Source organism: Cannabis sativa, chromosome 6 (genome assembly GCF_029168945.1).
Source record: "Cannabis sativa cultivar Pink pepper isolate KNU-18-1 chromosome 6, ASM2916894v1, whole genome shotgun sequence".
Classification (NCBI taxonomy): domain Eukaryota; kingdom Viridiplantae; phylum Streptophyta; class Magnoliopsida; order Rosales; family Cannabaceae; genus Cannabis; species Cannabis sativa.
In genome coordinates this window covers 58,990,852-59,014,568 of record NC_083606.1, presented here as the reverse complement: position 1 = coordinate 59,014,568, position 23,717 = coordinate 58,990,852, and the positions used below count along the sequence as shown (strand labels likewise).

Genomic DNA, 23,717 nt, shown 5'->3' with positions numbered 1-23,717 from the left:
AAGATATATATCATTAAAACTCAACAAATTCCTTTTAGATTTTGGTGATAACAAAGCATTGTTTATACAAAACTTTGTTCCATTTGGTAATAAAAAATTTACTTTATCAATACCTTTAATCAAATCTGCAGGACCTGATATGGTGTCGATAATTGTTTTTGTTGGTTTTAAGTAAGAAAAATATTTTTTATTTCTAAGGATAGTATGTGCTGTGCTACTATCTGGTATGCAAAAATCTTTGATATTATCTTTACGTTCATCTTCATTGAGAGTACAATCCATTTAACACTTCAAGAGATAACAATAAGGATGATGTGAGAAATATATATATATATATATTTATTTCATCAAATAAAAATAGTACAAGAAAAAACATTAAAAAAATGCATAATACACAAAACATCACAAATAATGTAATAAATTGAAGATAAAGGCATAATATATCAAATATAGTAGTTAATGCTAGATTATACTTAATTTTCTCTGGTATCACAGTCATTAGACTCATTATTATCATTGAAATTTTCTACGAAGTTGGAAGCATCTAGATGAGTTGAATCATTCATAGGATCATATTGTTCAATTAAGTTCACTTCATTTTCCTTTTCAATTAAGTAACTACTTGGATGGCATGTTCAATGTGTCCTTGGACATAGAGATATACATTCTAGGGGTGGTTATGAGTAACTCATCAAATTCTTAGACGATTACTATAGATATTTAACTTATGCCAGAAATTTGAAATATTTGAAAATTTTCATGAATTTCTAGCAAAGACAATTAAGAAAGTCATTAAAAGATCTTGCGAACTGATAGGGGTGAAAAATATTTGATATGCAGTTCAAATATCATGTAAATGAACTTCAAATTGTAATCAAACTTACCTCCTTAAAGTTTCGGAGTCGCATATTGATAAAATGATTTGGTCTATGATTAGTTACTAGAAGCTAAGAAAGTCTTTTTAAGGTTATGTCCATAAGAAATAGCTAGAACTTTTGACTAAGGTTTGCATGCTTGGTGGCTATTCTAAAGTGACTAGGGGTGGACTACACTATGGTCATCAAGACTAGTAAGTGTTTGTTTACACAAATACTAATTTTCTAGACGTTAAATACATAAATGTTTTGGAAATTATTTTACCAGGATCTAGATTTACTAACAAGTATGTTGGATTAACAACCTAATATGAATTCTAAAACAATGAAAATAAATACATATAAAGTTAAAAAACCTTACAGTGGGTGCAGCGGAATATTATGACTCCTTCCGTTCAGATCTCTAACCCTTGATTCCTTTCTGTAGCAGAGCATCACCAAGATCTGAACCTGGATCTTCTTTTCTCCTTCTTTGATGCAGAATTTCCATAGTCTTATATACTATGATTGAGGTACAACTTGATGTGTGTGGGCACTACTCATCACTCAAGAGAATTCAAAAAACAGAGAAGAAAGAAAGAGAGAGAGTGGCGGTTTCATAGTGTTTGAGAGAATAAACTGTAAAGTGTGTGTCTCAAACCTGAAGCCTTTACCTTCTATTTATAGAATACCACATAGGGTTAAAGTTGAATTATTTGGCATTTAAAAAATGAAAAATAAAATGAGAAATAGGGGTAAAGGTGGCCGGCCATGTATTGAGGAAACACAAATCCTTCCACTTTTCAAACTTTCCTATTTCATCATTTCTAGTTTCCCATTTTCTCAAAATTGCCAATTCTCTCTTTCAACTTCATAAATGTCAATCTAATTATTTAATAACTATAATTAATTATTAAATAATATATTGTCATTTATTTTATTTATTAATAAAAACTAATCAAAGTTTCCCAATTAATAAATATACCCTTTAAACTCTCTATTTACTGTTTTACCCTTGCTTAGTGAAAATTCATAAAGTAGACATAGTCTAACTTTTAGAATTATAATTGATTAATTAAAATCAATTAACTGAGTCTTACAAGCAGTATGGTCTCAACTAGTATGGGGACCATGGGTCTATATAACCGAGCTTCCAATAAGTCGAACCGAAATTACCAAGTAAATTCCCTAACTTATTAATTCCTCATTGAATCCACACTTAGAACTTGGAATTGCACTCTCAGTCATATAGAATGCTCTATATGTTCCAAGATATAGACACGTCATTAGTTATCCATTGTTATAACCCTAATGTGATCAATGATCCTCTATATAGATGATCTACATTGAAAAGGCACTACTGTTACCGCTACACCTTCAATGTATTTTATCCTTAAAACACTTAACCCTGTATAAATGATATTTCACCTAAGTGAAATGAGATCTCCACCATTTATCTTCGTTTGGTTAAGCTCGAAGGAAATTATCATTTACTTCTATTTGCCAGATAGAAGCTATAGATTCCATATTTATGTTAGCGCTCCCACTCAATTGCATTACCGTGTTCCCAAAATGTACGTATCACCCTTACTGTCAAAAGTAGGCTTAACTAACAAATCAAAGAACACGGATAACACTCTTGAGATTGAACCTAACCATATCAGGATTAAGATTATTTGATCTAGGATCAACAGGTGATATTGAATTAAATAGACATTACGGTAAGTTTTAATATATCTAATCAAAGTTCAATATCAGTCCCTTCCGATGTATACTCCATACATCCGATACTGGTAAACTTTGCCAATGTCCTGGAAAGGACATAACACTTTTCCAAGGTGTAAGAATACCTATCGCTGATTATACCATGTCAGTCTAAATCCAGTGTTCTGACAAATCAGGGAATAAACTTTTGAACATATAATTAAGATTATATTCCACTGTGCTGACAACACTATAATCTTAACAAATTCATATGTTCTGGACTTAAAAAAATTCATACATTATATACATATAATCATGAAATAAATCATGTGAACCATGCAACATAAAATGTTATTTCTGATCTTTATTAATAAGTAAATCTGATTATATGAAATGAGTTTTATTTAGGGCATAAAACCCAACAAACTCCCACTTGCACTAATATAAAACAAAAAGTGCATTTCAAATAATCATTAACACCTTAACACACAAATCAAGTGTAATAGTAGTAAACTCCTCGTAATAGGATCTGACAGGTTGAATTAACAACAACCTTTTCTCCACTATTACTTTCCCTTTAATCACAAAATCCTTGATAATGTGAAATTCCTCTCTAAGTATCTACTCTCTTAGGATACTGGATTCTATACTTTTGGCAACTACTCTTTGGTTATTCAGGAAGTAACCCTAGTAGTTAAGGCAAGTTGGAACAGTGCCACAAATGTATAGAACTTTCCTTAGACTGAATAAGTACCTTTCCTGCAACTTTAACATTAAGTCTCTTTCTGGTTGACCAAGAGATTTCAGATAGGTTTTTACACTTCTCCAAAATCACTACTCCACCCCTAGAGTAATCACCATCTCATCAGCAGACTTTCTAGCACACAGGCAAGTCTCGAAATCTGATGTGGTGTAGTCTAAGAGTTTCAAAACCACCCTTATTGACTAACATATAGTTCCTCTTCATAATCTTAAAATTTACTTGATTGTCTTCCAATGTTCTTCTCCTAGATTAATCTGATACCTACTCATTACTCCCACTCAACAGCAGGTGTCTGGTCTAAGGCATACTAAAGCATATCTGAGACCTCTCACTGTTGACTTAAGAATTCTTTCATGGTTTTATCTTTTCTGGAATAGTTGAGACTTTTCCTTAGATAAATAAAATCTATATCTAAGAAGTTGTGAAGCTTCTATAGATTGCCATTGGAAAGAGAATGCTTCAGTATCTTATGCTTGCATTAGAGTAAGTAATTACCAGGTATACCATAAGCCATAGGTTTAGATAAACCCAAACCTATAATACTAGGAACAGGATGTTTTGTTAAGTCCATTGAATAGACTTATTAACGAAAATTTCCTTTCATGTCCTTGTAATAGAAAACTTTAGGCTACTCCATGTGAATGGATCAAACCATAGTTCTATTGGCTTTCTTCTTAGTTTCTTATCTTGACAATCCATTACTTGTTTAAACTCACAATGGATTTTAATCACTAGTGTCTTCCAAGTCATAAGAAGGTAAAGTTCCTAGAAACTCTCCCACTACAACAAGGTACCGTGAACTATGTCTAAGAAAACTAAATGGTATAGACCTCTTCAGTTGTGTTAAGACAACAGAGGCAGTGGGATCATCTTGTAACGAATAAGATGATAGAACACTTATGGAATCAAGAAAAAAATATCTCCTTTATTTGCTACTTTATTTTCAGACTTAGTCATTTTCTTAGAAAAGTAGTATTTGTTTAAACAAACACTTTCTTATCTAATGACTATGGGATGATCAACCCCTAATCACTTAGAATAGCTAACAAACATGCAAACCAAGGTTAGCAGTTCTAGCTTTTCTTAAGATTTCGATTAGGTCATCCATGAATCTAGTAATGATTTACATAAAATATACAACCATTGCATCATTCTGAAATTATATTACCATAGAAGGATTTAGTCAACGACTAGTAACTAATCATCAATATGCAGCTCAAATTTCTGGGGAGGTAAGTTTGGATATAATTCAAAATCAAATTAATGATCTTTGAACTGCATATCTACTAACTTTTTCTCCACCCCTATTAGTTCTCAAGATCTTTAACCACTTACCATTGCTAGAAATTCATGAAATTTTTCAAACATTTCAAATTTCTTTTGCGTAAGGTAAAATCTAGAGTGATTGTTTTAAGAATACAACGAAAACTCATATCCACCCCTGAATGTACATCCATCTGCGAATGAGATGATTATACTTTCAGTGGGTATAGGCATATTAACTCTTTGCAGAGAATGATCTTGTCAAAACCACTATGAACAAGATACAAATGCCATAGATTTATAAAATGTGGTTGTATCTTTTAGTTACAACAAAGAGTTCTTAGAATAGTGCAAGTGGATTCTGGTCACAGAATACTAAACTCATACAGTTTGAATCCATTGATAGAAAATGGTTATGAAACACTTGTAAAAGTGTAACTGTATAATTAGTAATTCTTTCTTGGACCACCACTACTAATCTAACTCTTATGATTTGCCTATACAAGTAGGAGATTTCTAAGATTGAGGATTTATATCATTTTGGGATAGAATTCCGGGAATATAATCATATGCGTCATTTAATTTCTTAAGAGAAAATATTGAATGACTTTATATGATTTATAGACCATTCATCCAATGATATGTCATTGAGCTAATTCGAAATGAATAAGCCAAGAGGAATTAGGATAATTTCATTTTAAATAAGAATCCAACGATGCTCCGATTAGCGAGAGTCAAAGTAATCTTATTTATTCAATCTTCTTGTTTCATATTGTAAAATACTAGTCTAAGGTGTCATCAATTGATGAACAACTAGATGTTGCATATATAATATTTATCTTTCGAGATCTAACACTACTATGTTAGTCTAATGGTGAAAATCCATCAGGGATTTATCTCACTAGAAAAACAAACCAAGTTAGACCAACAATGAAGATTCGAAATTAAACTACGATTTAATAACAGAAAATAACATGGTTCAATACAAATTCATACACAATTCAGAAATTATGAAGCACATAGCAAGTAGGAATGACAAGTGAAAATACTAAAACATACAATCCTAAATAATTTCCAAGGTTTTCAACAAACTGATATCAGTGTCCCGTTTAGGCGAGAGTCAAAGCTACCATCCATTGAATAGAGTTGTCAGCTCATCTAAGATGTCAAACATTCTAGCAACCTTTAATTCGATCAAGATGTGAATCCGCGTTGTCCCGTTTAGGCGAGAGTCAAGGCTATTCTATCTTATTAGCTTCCACCATTGTTTCATATTCTTGCAAGTCTTATACAGTCGCCACCATTAGGGTGATCATAAACTATATAAAAAACTTACAAGATTACTTATCTTTCGAGATTAAACGGTGCTAACTTGCTAATGAACGTTCCTCCATTAGGGAGGATTACTCACTAAAACAATAGCTATGTAAAACCAACAATGGAGATCGAATATCTTTATAATAATAAAGCTCATTATTTAATGAAGGGTTGTATTTTCTTCTAATATTTATTTTAATCCATTTATTTTAAATATATATTTATTTAATTAAAATTTCCAATTTAGAATGAAAATTCCAAATATAAATTTTAATTTAATATTTATAAATTATACTTAGATGGATATGAAAATAACGTGAATTATTTCCATCTTAGTAATAATTTCCATAAATATTTAGAAAATTATTCAATTTAAGTTGTTTCAAAATTAATTTAAATTAATTTACAACTCAAATTTAATTTTCTATAAATATATATTGTATTTCAAAAATGCTTTAAAATAAAATAAAAATAAATCCTGGAAAATTACCCTAATTTTATGTTGGCCTAAAATTAATAAAAATTAATTTTTAACAAAAAATATAATTTTCTTATTTAATTAAATATCTAAGAAAAATTTCAAATATTTAAGTATCATGATTAAAAAATCAACTTAAATATTAATTTTCTATTTAATTAAATATCACTAGAAAAATACTTCAAGCAAAGCAGATAATATCTATCTAGACTTTCACTCACTAATTAATTCAATTTCTAATTATAATATATTTTAGTTCATTTATTTTAATTAATCATTAAATGAAAAAATCAATGATTTAAGTTGGTCCAAAATTAAATAAATAATTTTCAACTTTAGTCCATTTTTCAAATAAAATTCGAAATTTCTGCATCAAGGTGATGCAATTTCGAAATTTTGGGAAATGATTAATAAAATAAAATATATTTTGAAAATTATTCAAACTTAAGTTATTCTGAAATAAGATTTCAAACTTAAAATAATTTTCAACTTTAATTAAATAACATGAAAATAACAATATTAAAGTGTCATGATTAAAATCAACTTAGATATTGAAATTTTCAATTTAATTAAATGTATTAAATTCAAGAAATAAATAATTAAGTATAGAGGAAACTTAATTATTAATTCTAATTTAATACTAGGAAAATATACTAAACTTATATTGTACCAAAATTAATGATGAGACAATTAATTTCACAATCAATGATATTTTCCTATTTAATATTAGAAATAATAACAAGTACTAGAAATAACTATCTAGAATATATCATTGACTAAGTGTTTTTCTAAAATTAACTTTAAAATATTACATGAAAAATAAATTACATATATTTTAAAAGTTAATTATGTTACTAATTCAATTTTAATTAGGTTAGACTAATATAATTAACCTAATATAATTATTTAAATAAGGCAAATGGGCCTTCACAATTGGGGTAGTTCATGTGAGGGGGAGCTGGGTTCAGTATATCGTACCCACTTCTATTGGCTCCCAACTCTCACACAAGGCTCAAAAGAGAGGAATTTAACCTTAAAATAAACAATTGTTATTCATTGAATAAGCCCAAATCTAATTGGGCCTAAATAAATTTCCTTATGTCAAAATTTATTTTAGCAACCTAGTCCATTTACTTAGTAAAAACTTAAATGAGCTTCTTATATGCATCTAAGCCCAAAAGCAAACATATAGGCTCACACAGGTCAAATGATTTGGATGGGCCCTATCATGTTACTAGGTTTACACAGATGAAAGAAGTACAAAATTTACCTGTTACAAATTATTTATAAGATCTATAGACAATTGAACTATGATTAAAATCAGATCATTGGATCTGTCAACAAGTTAATCATACCAATTTAGATCAGATAAATAATAGGTTTGTTAAAATTTTTTTTTGAATAAACAATATTAAATAAACAAACATTGTCCATGTAACAGATGTTAAATAAGATATTAATATAATTAAATTATTATTCTTAAACTAACCAAATAAAGGAAACTAATTTTAAAATATCTAGGTTTATTTGAATCAAATTAAATTAAATATCTAATAAGATCAATGATTTGAAAGGAAAGAATCTTCAATATCACTTTCAGATCTTATAATTTAATAAAATAAACCAATTTTAAAATAGATTTGGTTAGATAACTATTATTTTAGGAATAAAATAATAAATGAATAATAATTACCATAATTATATGTCAAAATATCTCAAATTAAGCAATATTCAAATCTCTACAAAAATATCTATGTTATTTAAATATTTAAGATATGATTTATAAATTTCTAATAAGGAAAAAAAATGATATATATAGAAAAAAGATATCATTTTTAAACTTATAATTTATAAATAATTAAGTATTTAACAAAATAACAAATTTTTTTGAATTTGAAAAACATTATGGTAAGTATATCTATAAAAAAATATCTATGTTAATTACAAATTTATTAATTATTTAATTTGTCATATAAGATAATTTTAATATAATATTTTAAATAAAAAGATAAAGTTATCTTTTAATTTAAAATATCTTAAATATCAAAATATCTAATCTTATAATTAAATAATAAATACATATTAAAGAAGTTAACAAATTTTTAAATCTGACCATAATAGGAAATATTTAAAATTGGAAACATTCCAAAATATAAATATTTAAAAAATTGGAAAAACTCCAAATTGAAAATATTTAAAATTGGAAACATTTCAATTTAGAAATATTTAAAAATGGAAAAAATGAATTTTGGGAAACAATCCCATGAAAAAATTGGATTTTTGGGGAAAAACCCCAAAAATCGCAATTTTTGGGAAAGCAGCCCAGTAGGCTGCATCTGTAGCCCAGGAGAGGCTGCTAGCAGCCTGTCACGCGTGCGGATGGAGTGCACCCAGCCGAGGAACCTCGACAGATGCAGGGTTCATGGGCGGGATTCATGGGCGCTGGCAGGGGTGACACGGGCGGAACAGCAGGGTGCTCGCGCGCGCGTGATGCGTGCGATTGAGCACCCATGCATACCCGAAATCCCGATTTTCCAAAATTCATAACTTTCTCAATTTTTATCGAAATCGAGTTCCGTAAAAAACAAAATTGCTTAATTTTTCACAAGGAATCAAAATAAAATATTTTCAAAAATTGAAAAAATTTATTTCATGGAAAAATTTCGTACAACATTAACATTCATCACATAAGCACATAAACCAACATGAAACCATCCAAATCAACACAGAAACATATAAATCATCGTTTTAATTCATATTACATGAAAGTAAATCGTTACCATGGCTCTGGTGCCAGTTGTTGGAAATTATTTTACCAGGATCTAGATTTACTAACAAGTATGTTGGATTAACAACCTAATATGAATTCTAAAACAATGAAAATAAACACATATAAAGTTAGAAAACCTTACAGTGGGTGAAGCGAAATATTATGACTCCTTCCGTTCAAATCTCTAGCCCTTGATTCCTTTCTGTAGCAGAGCATCACCAAGATCTGAACCTGGATCTTCTTTTCTCCTTCTTTGACGCAGAATTTCCATGGTCTTACATACTATGATTGACGTACAACTTGATGTGTGTGGGCACTACTCATCACTCAAGAGAATTCAAAAAACAGAGAAGAAAGAAAGAGAGAGAGTGGCGGTTTCATAGTGTTTGAGAGAATAAACTGTAAAGTGTGTGTTTCAAACCTGAAGCCTTTACCTTCTATTTATAGAATACCACATAGGGTTAAAGTTGAATTATTTGGCATTTAAAAAATGAAAAATAAAATGAGAAATAGGGGTAAAGGTGGCCGACCATGTATTGAGGAAACACAAATCCTTCCACTTTTCAAACTTTCCTATTTCATCATTTCTAGTTTCATTTTCTCAAAATTGCCAATTCTCTCTTTCAACTTGATAAATGTGAAATCTAATTATTTAATAACTATAATTAATTATTAAATAATATATTGTCATTTATTTTATTTATTAATAAAAACTAATCAAAGTTTCCCAATTAATAAATATACCCTTTAAACTCTCTATTTACTGTTTTACCCTTGCTTAGTGAAAATTCATAAAGTAGACATAGTCTAACTTTTAGAAATTATAATTGATTAATTAAAATCAATTAACTGAGTCTTACAAGCAGTATGGTCTCAACTAGTATGACGACCATGGGTCTATATAACCGAGCTTCCAATAAGTCGAACCGAATTTACAAAGTAAATTCCCTAACTTATTAATTCCTCATTGAATCCACACTTAGAACTTGGAATTGCACTCTCAGTCATATAGAACGCTCTATATGTTCCACGATATAGACACGTCATTAGTTATCCATTGTTATAACCCTAATGTGATCAATGATCCTCTATATAGATGATCTACATTGAAAAGGCACTACTGTTACCGCTACACCTTCAATGTATTTTATCCTTAAAACACTTAACCCTGTATAAATGATATTTCACCTAAGTGAAATGAGATCTCCACCATTTATCTTTGTTTGGTTAAGCTCGAAGGAAATCATCCTTTACTTCTATTTGCCAGATAGAAGCTATAGATTCCATATTTATGTTAGCGCTCCCACTCAATTGCATTACAGTGTTCCCAAAATGTATGTATCACCTTGACTGTCAAAAGTAGGCTTAACTAACAAATCAAAGAACACGGATAACACTCTTGAGATTGAACCTAACCATATCAGGATTAAGATCATTTGATCTAGGATCAACAGGTGATATTGAATTGAATAGACATTACGGTAAGTTTTAATATATCTAATCAAAGTTCAATATCGGCCCCTTCCGATGTATACTCCATACATCCGATACTGGTAAACTTTGCCAATATCCTGGAAAGGACATAACCCTTTTCCAAGGTATAAGAATACCTATCGCTGATTATACCATGTCAGTCTAAATCCAGTGTTCTGACAAATCAGGAAATAAATTTTTGAACATATAATTAAGATTATATTCCACTGTGCTGACAACACTATAATCTTAACAAATTCATATGTTCTGGACTTAAAAAAATTCATACATTATATACATATAATCATGAAATAAATCATGTGAACCATGCAACATAAAATGTTATTTATGATCTTTATTAATAAGTAAATCTGATTATATGAAATGAGTTTTATTTAGGGCATAAAACCCAACAAAATGTAACCTCAAAACCAAAGTAGCACACAATTGGAGATGCTATTTGATTCATTTCCAAAAATATTCTATTATCTTATATTACATAAGGTAGTCCTAAATCCTTTGTTGTATTGATGCAACTAAAGAGGTTTATACCACTGAAGTTCCCAGACACAATCATTGTACCTTGTCATAGTGGGAGAATTTCTAGGAATCTACCTTGTTATGACTTAGATGATACTAATGATGACGATTCATTGTTTTTTCAAACAAGCAATGAACAATCCTAATAAGGAATTATGACTCGAAGCCTAGGCAACTATGGTTTAGCCATTCACATGGAGCAACCTAGAGTTTTCAAAATACAAGGATAAGATGGGAAACCGTGTTCAGTCTATTCAATGAACATAAGCAAACTTCTCATTTCTATTATCAAGGTTTTGATGAGAACATCAAAGTCTATGGTTTGTGGTGTTGGAAATATTTTACCAGGATCTAGATCTACTACCATGTATGTTTCATTAACATCCTAATATGAATTCTAAAACAATGAAATAAACACATATAAAGTTTAGGAAACCTTACATTGGGTGTAGCGGAATATAATGACTCCTTCCATTCAGATCTCTAGCCCTTGATTCCTTTCTGTAGCAGAGCATCACCAAGATCTGAACCTGGATCTCTTTCTCTCCTTCTTTGATGCTGATTCTCCTTCTTGTTGATTGGATTCTACACAATCTTCCACACTATGATTGAGATACCACTTGATGTGTGTGGGCACTACTCTATCACTAGGGTATTTCGAAATTGAAGAGAAGAAAAAGAGAAGAAGAGTGGCGGCTAGGAGGCTCAGGTTTTCTCTGAAAGAAATAAGATGCATGTCCTAGTTTCCTGAAGCCAACACTTTCTATTTATAGAATGCCATCTAGGTTTTGGTTAGAATTGTATGGCAATAAAATAATGGAAAAATAAATGGTAAATCCTTTGCATAGTGGCCAGCCATATACGGGAAATGGGCCTCACTTTGCAACTTTTTCATTTTGTCATTTTTCAATCCCATTTTCTCAAAAAATGCCAATTTTCTAATTTAACCATTTAAATGTCAATTCTAATTATTTAATAACTAAAAATTAATTATTAACTAATATTGTCATTTAATATATATTTATTGATTTAGACATATAAAGTCTCTTAATTAATAAATAAATCTAGAATCTCTTTTCTTTACAATTTCGCCCTTGCTTAGTGAAAATTCATAAAGTAGACATAGTCTAACTTTAGAGTTATAATTGATTAATTAAAATCAATTAACTGAGTCTTACAAGCAGTATGGTCTCAACTAGTATGGGGACCATGGGCCTATATTAACCGAGCTTCCAATAAGTCGAACCGAATTTACCAAGTAAATTCCCTAACTTATTAATTCCTTATTGAATCCACACTTAGAACTTGGAATTGCACTCTCAGTCATATAGAACGCTCTATATGTTCCACGATATAGATACGCTATTAGTTATCCATTGTTATAATCCTAATTTGATCAATGACCCTCTAATAGATGATCTACATTGAATAGGTACTAAATTACCGTTACACCTTTAATGTATTTTATCCTTAAAACACTTAGCTACGTATAAATGATATTTCAGCGAAGTGAAATGAGATCTCCACCATTTATCTCTGTTTAGCCAAGCTCGAAGGATATCATCGTTTCGGTTCTAAATTCCTATAGAAGTTATAGACTCCATATTTATGTTAGCGCTCCCACTCAATTATACTATCATGTTCCCAAAATGTACGTATCACCCTGACCCAAAAGTAGGCTTAACTAACAAATCAAAGAACGTGTATAATACTGTTGAGATCGAACCTAATCATATCAGGATTAAGATCATTTGATCTAGGATCAACAAGTGATATTGAATTGAATAGATATTACGGTAAATTTTAATATATCTAATCAAAGTTCAATATCAGTCCCTTCCGATGTATACTCCATACATCCGACACTGGTAAAATTTTCCAATGCCCTGGAAAGGACATAACAATTATCCAAGGTGTAAGAATACCTATCGCTGATTATCATGTCAGTCTAAATCCAGTGAATTGACAAATCAGGGAATAAACTTTCGAACATATAATTAAGATTATATTCCACTGTGCTGACAACACTATAATCATTAACAAATTCATATATTCTGGACTTAAATAGAATTCATACATTATATATATATATAATCATGAAATAAATCATGTGAACTATGCAACATAAAATGTTATTTCTGATCTTTATTAATAAGTAAATCTGATTATATTGAAATAATTTTTATTTAGGGCACAAAACCCAACATGCGGTATACCTGATAATTTACTTACTCTGTTGTAAGCAACTTACATTAGTAAGAAGCTAGAGCATTTTTCAAATGGCTGACTCTAATGGAGGTCACTTGACTTCCAGACATGGAGTTCATTTATCTTAGGAGCTATTTCTAACTACTCTACAAAAAACAAAGGCCACGAAAATAATTCCCTAAGCATCAATAGTAAGAGGTCTTATGTATGCTTTTGCATGCACTAGACCAGACATCTACTGTTGCGCGGGTGCTTGAGTAAGTATTAGTTTAAATCTAGAAATTGGAAAATTGGAAGATAATTAAACACATCTTGAAATAGATGAAGAGGAACTATATGTTAGCTGATAAGGGTAGTATTTTAATACCCTTAGGCTACACCAATTCAAGTTTCTAGACTTGCATTAATACTAGAAAGTCTAATTAAGAGATGATGATTACATTGGGGTGGAGTAGTGAAGTTGGGAGAAGAGTAAAACCACTTCAAAACCACTAACTCTACTAGCATGACTGAATAATAAGGTTTTCCTAAAGGCAATTAGAAAATTATTCAGACTCGGGAAAGTTTGATACAAATTTTTGGCATAATTCTAGAAATAGAATAATTGTTAGTGTGACTCCGTGATAACACAAATGCAATTGCCAAATAGTAAAGAATCATGTACCCTAAGAGGAGTAAAGCATATAGTGAGGAATTCGCAAAATGCATCAATTTTATGACTACGAAAAATGTGAGGATGGAGAAGGTTGATACTGAATACAACCTATCAGATCTTATTACATAGTTTATGCCAAATACTACATTTGATAAAGACATCAAGTATATGAGATTAAAAAGAAATACACTATTGTTTTATATTAGTGCAAGTGGAAGTTTGTTGGGATTTTATGCCCTAAATAAAATCCAATTTTATTGTTATCTTAGTTACTTTCAATAAAGATCAAAAATCATATCTTGACCTTGTCATATGCTTTCTTCACATGTTTTATACATGATTATAAGTTTAAAATATAAGTTCTATTAAATCCTAAATATATAGTTACTCACAATTACAGTGATGTCATCACAGTGGCAAGTAATTGTGATTATATGCTTCAAATTATTTAGTCCCATGATTTATCAGTGTACTAAATTTACACTGACATGATAATCAACGATAAAGTTTACTTACACAGTGATATGTGGAATGTCCTTTCTAGGGCATTAATAAAGTATACTAGTATTGGATGTATTAACTATACATCGAATTGGACCAATATTGACAGTTGAAAAGATATCATAAACTTACCGTAATATCTTTTCTAAGTCAATGTCACTTAGCTGATCTTAGATCAAAAGATCTTAATCCTGAGATAGTTAGGTTCTGGCTTAACTATACTGCATGTGTTCTTTGACTTATTTGTTACAAGATTACTAGAGAATCAACTCAATACTTACATCTTGGGAACACGTTTGTGAAATTGAGTGTGAGCGCTACTCAAAGATATGGAATCTATAACTCTTATAACTATTTAGGAGTGAAATGATAATTTCCTTAGAGCTTGTCTAACAGACATAAATGGAAGAGCTCTTATTTCAGTAGTGATATTAGTTTACTAAAATATTATTTATAAGAAGCTAAGTATTTTAAAGATAAAATATAATGAATGGTAGAATGGTAAATTTATCCCTACTCGATGTAAATCATCTATAGAGGATCTTTAATTATTTAGATTTAAACGATTGATAATTTATAGCGCCTCTATTCTTGGTGAATAGAGCGTTTTATGTAATTAAGAGTGCAATTCTGAATCTATAGTGGAGTCATGAAGAATTAATAAGATAGAGAATTTACTTGGTAAATTCTAGAACTACTTATTGAGAGCTTGATTACATAGGCCTATGGTTCCACACTTGCTGAGATAATATTGTTTTGTAGTCTCAATTAATTGATTTATTTAGTCAATTAGGATTCAAAATAATGACTATGTCTTATTTATGAATTTAACGAGGAAGACCATAATTGAGAAGAAAATAGAATTCAATGTTTATTTATTAATTAAGAGACCTTGGAAGGTCTAATTAATAAATATATTTAAATAGTAATTTTATTTGATAATTAATTATAATTATTAAATAGATAGAATTAATATTTAAATAACTAGAGCAAAAAAGTGGCATTACTGAAGAAAAATAAGTTTGCTTCATTAAGGAAGCAATAATGGCAAAAATCTAACTCATGGGTCTTCATAATAAGGGTTTCGACCATGCGAGTTTATTTTAAGCCATTGGATCTTTCAAATCAGCCCATTTAGTTCTAACTCTAAACCTAATGAATCCTTATAAATAGAACATAATGGCTTTTGATTCATATAACACCTTTAGACTCTCTCTTGTTTAACAAATTGAATCAAAAAGAAAACCTATTATTTTCTACTCATTGTTTCAAAATTCTCTTAGTGTTTCTTCATCAAAATCTGTGCTCTTTAGTGTCGAGAAATTGCTCACACATTTCAGAGCAATACTCAGCACAGTGAGAAAGATTGTGTAGTTAAAATTATCAGCTGAAGGAGAATCCAGGTTCAGATCATGATCATACTCTACAACAGAAAGGATCAAGGGTTAGAGATTTGAACGGAATGAGTCATATTATTCTGATGCCATCAATGTAAAATTTTTTATAAGTTTTATGTGTTTATTTCATTGTTTTAAGAAATTCATATTTAGGGTGTTCAACATACATGTTAGTAAATTTAGATCGTAGTAAAAGATTTCCAACAATTAGAGCTTAAACACTTAGCCATTTCTTGTAATTCTTGTGAGAAATAAAAACTCAAAGTAGATGTAGCTCCATTACCATTGCGACATGGGAAGTGAATTACTATACATTATGTGTGTCTCTTGAAGTTATTTACTTAAACTTATTAATCATCTCGCCAATCTAGCAAGCTGATATTGACTACTTTTCAGCGTCAACAATATATATGTTGGGGAAACAAGCATGGAGACTTTTGAAAAATGAGAATTCTCTAGTTGGTAAAATATTCAAGGCTCGATACTACCCTCAAGGCTCTTTTCTCACTGGCAGTCTAGGAAAATATCCTAGTTTTGTGTGGCGCAACATTCTTGAAAGTCAATCTTTGATTAGGACAAGGTGTAGATAGAGTATTGCCAGTGGTTCTTTGGTCTCTGCTTTGGCTCAACCGTGGCTTAATGGCCAAGATCACCCTTTTGTTATCTCTTCACATTCAGTGAAGTTGAGCATAACAGTCTAACATTTGATGGCACCCGAAAATCGAGTGTGGGACGATGAAATTCTTTTGATATCTTTAATGAACGTGATAGGTGGCTCATTCATTCTATTGTTATTATATACTTTTGTGGAGAATGATACTCGGTATTGGTGTCATGAAACTTTGGGCTCATACTCTATTAGAAATGCTTACAAGCTTCTCTAAGTCATTAATGGTCACTGGACCGATGTAAATAATTTTGGTATTTTGACGAAACTTTAAAACTTGAAGATTCCAGCGAAGGTGCCGAATTTGTTTTGGAGAGCTTGTCGTGATTGTTTACATACTAGAGCCAAATTAGTAAAGAAACATGTTGATGTTCCCTAGTACTATCCCTTTTGTCAAAATGAGAGTGAAACTGTATCCCATGTTCTTGATGACTGCACGTTTGCTAGATTGTACTGGGCTCAGTTCTTTTGTTGACTAATTTTTTTCTCTTTCTGCAATGACTTCCTCCACCCTTAGTCATGTTGCTATGATATGTTGGACCTTATGGAGGGCAAGAAATGATGTTGTGTGGAATGGTAAACATCCTATTATAAATATTGTTGTGTCGTTACTGTTAGCTTATTTTAATCAATAGAAAAGTGTGAATTCTCAATCTTTTGCAAGCACCTCATTCACTGATGTTGTTGCTGAAGCGCACTTGATGCTTTCTTGTGATAACACGATTAAAATCAAAGTAGATGCTTCTATTTTTAGCTTGGACAGATCCGTTGAGGTTGATTGGCTTGTCCGTGATCGTAAAGGGGAGTTTGATTTATGCTTATGCAACTTCTAGAGTGTGGATCTAGCAATAGTGGGAGAAGTCGGATTGAAGGAAGTTTTAAATTGGTTGAAAGATAAAGGTTTTCCAAGTATTATTATTAAATGAGACTGCTAGGTGTTAATAAATGCTAATTGTAATAAGGTCAAATGTATTCTCCTTTTGTTTACTTGTATCTCATTATAAAGTACTTCTTAATATTTTGTTTTGAGCAATGTGTCTCTTATTCTTGAACGATATGCGAACAATATCGCTAATTATTTAGTTCAGGCTGCTTGTTTATACTCAAGTTGTAGTTATAGTAGGAGGTTTGTCTCTGATTTCCAAGTTAATCTTATAGTTGATTTGCGAAGGATACTTTTTATTAGGGGTGTTTGCGGTGCGGATGGTGAGGGTTATAACCTTTTTTTCAAACCAAACCGCATATGCAGTTTTTGAAATTTCTCAAACTGCAACTGCACCGCGAGATTTTAAAACCGCAAAAATACATCGCGAAAATGCGGTGTGATGTGGTGCGATACAGTTTGAGCGGTTTACACTATCATCATTATCGAACATTATAATAAAAATTTAAAAATCAATCAACAATACAAAAAAAAAAAATCTTATTAAAATTTTAACATCATAACATAGATACTATTCATCAAATCGTTATATTGAATTGTCTCTAAAAAATAATGTAATATATACATATATTACATATATTTGTTTTTATATGTAAAAATAATAAAAACTATATTGTAAAAATTGGTATCTTTGTAAAATATAGTGCGGTGCAGTTTTAACCGCAATTATTAAATTTAAAACTACAAACCGCACTACACTGAGCGGTTTGAAAAAAATGCAAACGCAACTACACCGCAAAAGATTTCAAACAAAATTTTTTATGCAGTGCGGACAATTTGTACCGTATGAACGATTTGATGAACACTCTTACTTTTTATTAAAAAAATAATATTTTTTTTTTTAAAAAAGGAAGTTTTGAAGAAAAAAAAGCTAGGTAACATGAGAAAATGACAAATCACACATAAATGTTTCTCTCTCTCTCTCTTCTTAAAATTAAAATTTTCCACATATTTTACTCGTCAGATAAAAGGGTACTTCTCTCCATTCCAATTCGAATGATGATAATAAAAATTCTAAAAAAAGGAAAACTAATAATAATAATATCACCTTCCATATTTTCATACCCTATTTTTCTCTCTCTATTCTGAAAAGTTTTTTTCTTTATATTTGCTTAGAAAATTAAAAAAAATAAAAGATAAAGAAGAAGAAAAACTGATAGTGAGTATGTATTCTGAGGAAGATTCCTTTGTCTACTCTTATTAATTCTTAAATAAATAAATAAAAAAGAGAGAGAATGAAAAATAATTAGTAGAGAGATTCTTTGCTTTGCCCATAGAAATCTCACTCCTTTTCTCCACTTCTCAATTCTCCAATTTCCCTTTTTATTATATTCATCTCTCTCTCTCTCTCTGCAATTTCTGATTTTGTTCCATTTCATTGTTCTTTCTCTATATCTGAGCTGACCATTGAGTTAGACACCTGAAATTCAGAGTCTTCAATTTCTATAACCTTTGAGAAAAACCCACTTCGATCCTCCCTTTATTATCTAAGTTCAAAGAAAATTCCCATATTTATAATATTTTAAAAATTTTATTTTACATATATATATTTATAAAAATTATATAAAAGATGGAAAAATATGAGCTTGTGAAAGACATAGGATCTGGGAATTTCGGGGTTGCTAGGCTTATGAGAAACAAAGAGACCAAAGAGCTCGTTGCCATGAAATATATCGAGCGCGGCCACAAGGTATTTTGTTTTCTTTTTTAGTTCATATGCATGGATGATATATGTTATGTGTGTAATTGTGGGTGTATTTTTAATTTGAGGTTTTGTAAAGACTGAATTTGATTTACCCAGAAAGTTGATGAGATAATATATCCTGTTTATGTATAAATACAAAAATCAAATTTCAAATTTTTTTATATATTAAAAAAAAATAGAATTAAATTACGGGTTTGGGCACAAAAGTAGTAGAAATGTCTGATTTTTGAGTTTTCTTTTTATTACTGTAGCCCTCGAAAAGTTTCTGTGGTTTTGTATCTTTGTACACATGCTTGTATGAATACATTTTAGTAATGGTTGTGATTAAAACAAATTATTTGGTTTGTAGATTGATGAAAATGTGGCAAGAGAAATCATAAACCATAGATCCCTTCGCCATCCAAACATAATCCGGTTCAAGGAGGTATGTGCAAGTGTTTAATGTGGGTTTGTTATGTTTCCACTGATGAGTATAGATTATTTTTGCAAATGCAGTACTCTCACTTGTGTGCCGGAGTTGCAGGTCGTCTTGACTCCTACTCATCTCGCTATTGTCATGGAGTATGCTGCAGGTGGAGAGCTCTTCGAGCGAATCTGCACCGCTGGAAGATTCAGCGAAGATGAGGTCTGATGTTGATTTTTGTTGACAGTGACACTACTCATGTTATGCTAGGTCATTATAGAAAATGTACCGTGTGAATCCAATATGGCTTGCTGCTATTCTTTCTGGTAAAAAAAAATAGGGTCTCATAGAAGAAGATTAGTTTTGATTTGACCATGTTTTTTTTGGCTCTGTTTTGTTAATCATCAGAGACAGGAAATTTGTTTTGAAGTTTAGAAAATTTTACTATCCTTTTTGGTGTTTTCAGGCAAGATATTTTTTCCAGCAGCTTATCTCAGGAGTTAATTATTGTCATTCTATGGTAAGAAAATTTAAATCAATGCTGTTTCATAATCTGTGAAAATCAATCCATCCTTTCTTTACTTGCTGTTGCTGATAATTTTTTTTTTTTGGGATCATCTTGATATGCTGTAGCAAATATGCCATCGAGATCTGAAGTTGGAAAATACTTTGCTGGATGGAAGCCCTGCTCCTCGACTGAAAATTTGTGACTTTGGTTATTCTAAGGTTTAAATTATTTGTCAACTTAGTGGTGGAAGCATTGTATTTTAATGTTAATCCAGAAATGGTTTCAAAACAAAGAGTTGGAATTTTTTTCGATATAAAACACTCATGTCGATAAAAACCAGATTTAAACCTTTTCTTCTGTTTGATTGAAAAAATGAAATACATAAAGATAAACCGAACTTTCCTACTCTCATAAGCTTTACTTGTGCAGTCTTCCCTGCTGCATTCAAGACCCAAATCAACTGTAGGAACTCCAGCATATATTGCACCTGAGGTTCTCTCTCGAAGGGAGTATGATGGCAAGGTAATTTAGTAATTTATATTATTTTGTATTCATAAACCATGTATTCGGACTTCAAATAGTTTTTTTAATCACTTGCCATATTTATGAATCTGTAGTTAAAACAATTAGAATTAAGTCCTAGGATTTTATTGACGTGCTTGAAGGACTATTAACTGGGAACTAAAATAACATACCCTGTTCCCATTTCTTAAAACCGAATATTTTTGAAAAATATTATGGTAAGAGAAACGTGTTTCATTCTTTCTTTCTCAAAATGACTTTTGGAATCAAGTTTATATGCCATCCGGAACTTATTCAATATTTTGTGAGTTGGACTCACATCATATGATTTCAAAATTTGGAACTAAATGCCATAGTTCTTTAGAATCCAAATGAATTTCCTTTCCTTCAATCTAAAATGGAAATAATGGACAAACAATGATTTATCAAATATCATATACGGCTAATTATTTACCATTTATGTATTTTAACCATCAATAATGAGTTTATATTATTGTCAAGCAATTCATTTAGTACAATCATTGTTTTTGTTGATGTTCTGTTGACAAATAGTTTTTTTGCTTCTTTTGTTTTATAATAATTGTAGATGCTAGCTCTATATAAATTTTCGAGAATAGTATAGACTTGCTGAGTTATGTTAAGTCTCTTTTATAATGATTGTAGTTCCAATTAATTGAGACTTTGCCTTAGGGATATGATTGAGTATTATCTGCAAAGGAAATTATTGACTGCTGGTTTTATTTTGGTGTATGGTTCAGTTGGCAGATGTATGGTCATGCGGGGTCACTCTTTATGTTATGCTGGTAGGAGCATACCCCTTTGAAGATCAAGAAGACCCAAAGAATTTCAGGAAAACCATTAATGTACAGTATTATTCTTACAAACCATTTTAAATAACTATTTCCATCTTTTAGCTTAATATTCTTCATTCCGCTGCAGCGAATAATGGCTGTTCAGTACAAGATTCCAGAATATGTTCACATATCTCAGGATTGCAGGCATCTCATTTCTCGCATTTTTGTTGCGAATCCTGCCAAGGTACTTATGATGCCATTGCTATGTTGCTGAATTCTGTATATAGATTAACATTTGAATATATATATATTTATATATATATGTATGACTAATGAAAGCATTAAAACAACTGACCTACTAAAGGAAACTTTAGGATATGATTTTTGTTGATTCATTTTTAAGATCATTTGATAATTTAACAATTTATAAATATATTTTTTAATGAAGCCTTTTGTTCTGTTCTGCATTTATTTACTTTGGAGCTCACTCATTACACAAATATGTTATTCGCCCTGTCTCGTCTTGTGCACCATAGCTTTTATAATAGGTAATGTTTGACAAATTAATCAGTGATCTATGTTTGAGCTCTAGTGATTGCTTATTTGAAGTAGTCCTCATATTTGCCAGCAATCACCCTTTTTTTTTTATTGTTATGTAAAGTTTCTACATCATAAAATATTTCAAATAAGATACCGAAAGGGCAGCTCAAATGGTCAAGACTTGTGGTATACTCTCATAAGGGATTAAAGTTCAAGCCCATCCTAGGTTCCTACAATGATGCTACAGAAAAGAAAATCCAATAAGATGAGATAAAACCCTTGGGGTGCCTCAGATTTTGGTAGTTTGGCAAATTCTAAAATGAATTAAAAAAACTGAAAATACATGTTACTTACCCTGCTCTTAACTTCTGGGTAATCTAGGAAGATGGTTTTTATTATGCATCAAATGTATTGAACTTTATCATATAATCAAGTACCGTATCTCTCTGTTATGATTAGAACAATTTTCTACAACTGTGTGGCATTTTATGTTCATAGTAGAAATTTATGACTTTGAGACCACCTATCACTATGGGATTTAATATATCACACAGTGCCAAGAAGAATATTGGAAGATTACTATAGGATTTATATTCCGATATTTGCTTTCTGTTGTAATCTATATTCATGGTAGAAACTGTAACATTTTTAATTTATGTTTTCTTTCAGAGGATCACCATTAAAGAAATCAAGAACCACCCATGGTTTTTAAAGAACTTGCCTAGGGAACTAACAGAAGCAGCTCAAGTCATGTACTACAGGAGAGAAAACCCAAGCTTTTCAATCCAAACGGTAGAAGACATCATGAAGATAGTGGATGAAGCAAAATCTCCTCCACCGTCTTCCCGATCGGTTGGAGGTTTCGGCTGGGTTGGAGAAGAAGATGGCGATGCAAAGGAAGAAGCAGAGGCTGAGGAAGAGGAAGAGGAGGAAGAAGAGGATGAGTATGAGAAGAGAGTGAAAGAGGCTCATGCAAGTGGTGAAGTGAATATCAGTTGAGTACCAAATCTGTTCATTAATAGGAAATGAGGAATTTCGGTTTTGCAAGTCTATTTGTATAAAAGTCTTATCTTCTGATTAGAACATGGGATTGAATAAATGTTTGTATATTTATAGTGTTCTTGTGAAGAAATTGTGTCAACTGTATGTAGAGAAATGATTAGTTTTCTTGCTACTCTTACCTTTGCAAGTTTTAGGATTTGATCAGAAGGGTTGCTTTTGTGAGTTTGAGTCCTATTGCTACATTGGCCATTATGAAGGAATTCATTTGTGTTGTTAGGTTTTGTTGATTTAAGACCATTAGTGTCTTTCTTGCAAGGATATTTTCCCAATTTTTGTGCTATATATACCCATAGGAGACCCTATTTATTCATTTATTTTTGCTTTTCTTTTATAATTATATATTTTCTTAAGTATTTATTGAGATTAATATAATTGTTAGGAATTGCTGTTAGAATTTATTGCACCTCAAATTTTAAATTGGGATGGGAAATTTAAACAAAGTATTATTTTAATATTTTTATGGTTACATAATTTTAATATTTATCTTTTTATTTTTAAATTATAATTTTATAGTATCTTATAAAAATAATATAATAAAAAAAAAGAGAAATTACTTCATATATTAATTTTTTAACTTTTTTTTTTTTTTAATTTACGGTTTGTGTTTCTAAAGTAGTTGCAGCGCTAGTTGCAAAAGGGACAGTGCTAGT

At 30.5% G+C, this 23,717-nt stretch overlaps 1 protein-coding gene across 1 annotated transcript; it reads left to right on the top strand.

The window, feature by feature from the left end:
• The first annotated feature begins 18,497 nt into the window (after positions 1-18,497).
• Positions 18,498-23,377, top strand: LOC115725153 (serine/threonine-protein kinase SRK2A). Its single transcript, XM_030654584.2, has 9 exons — positions 18,498-19,223; positions 19,588-19,662; positions 19,762-19,863; positions 20,108-20,161; positions 20,275-20,367; positions 20,579-20,671; positions 21,430-21,534; positions 21,611-21,709; positions 22,675-23,377. Exons 1-9 carry the CDS (start codon positions 19,104-19,106, stop codon positions 23,002-23,004), a joined length of 1,071 nt encoding a protein of 356 aa, XP_030510444.1. The 5' UTR covers positions 18,498-19,103; the 3' UTR covers positions 23,005-23,377.
• The last annotated feature ends 340 nt before the right edge of the window (positions 23,378-23,717 follow it).

What these genes read in the sequence shown, in the direction of transcription:
- LOC115725153 (XM_030654584.2), top strand. Translation starts at nt 19,104, where the DNA reads ATGGAAAAATATGAGCTTGTGAAAGACATAGGATCTGGGAATTTCGGG. An exon ending in ACATAATCCGGTTCAAGGAG is followed by an intron (nt 19,663 to 19,761) that starts GTATGTGCAAGT and finishes CCGGAGTTGCAG; the next exon opens with GTCGTCTTGACTCCTACTCA. An exon ending in GAAGATTCAGCGAAGATGAG is followed by an intron (nt 19,864 to 20,107) that starts GTCTGATGTTGA and finishes TGGTGTTTTCAG; the next exon opens with GCAAGATATTTTTTCCAGCA.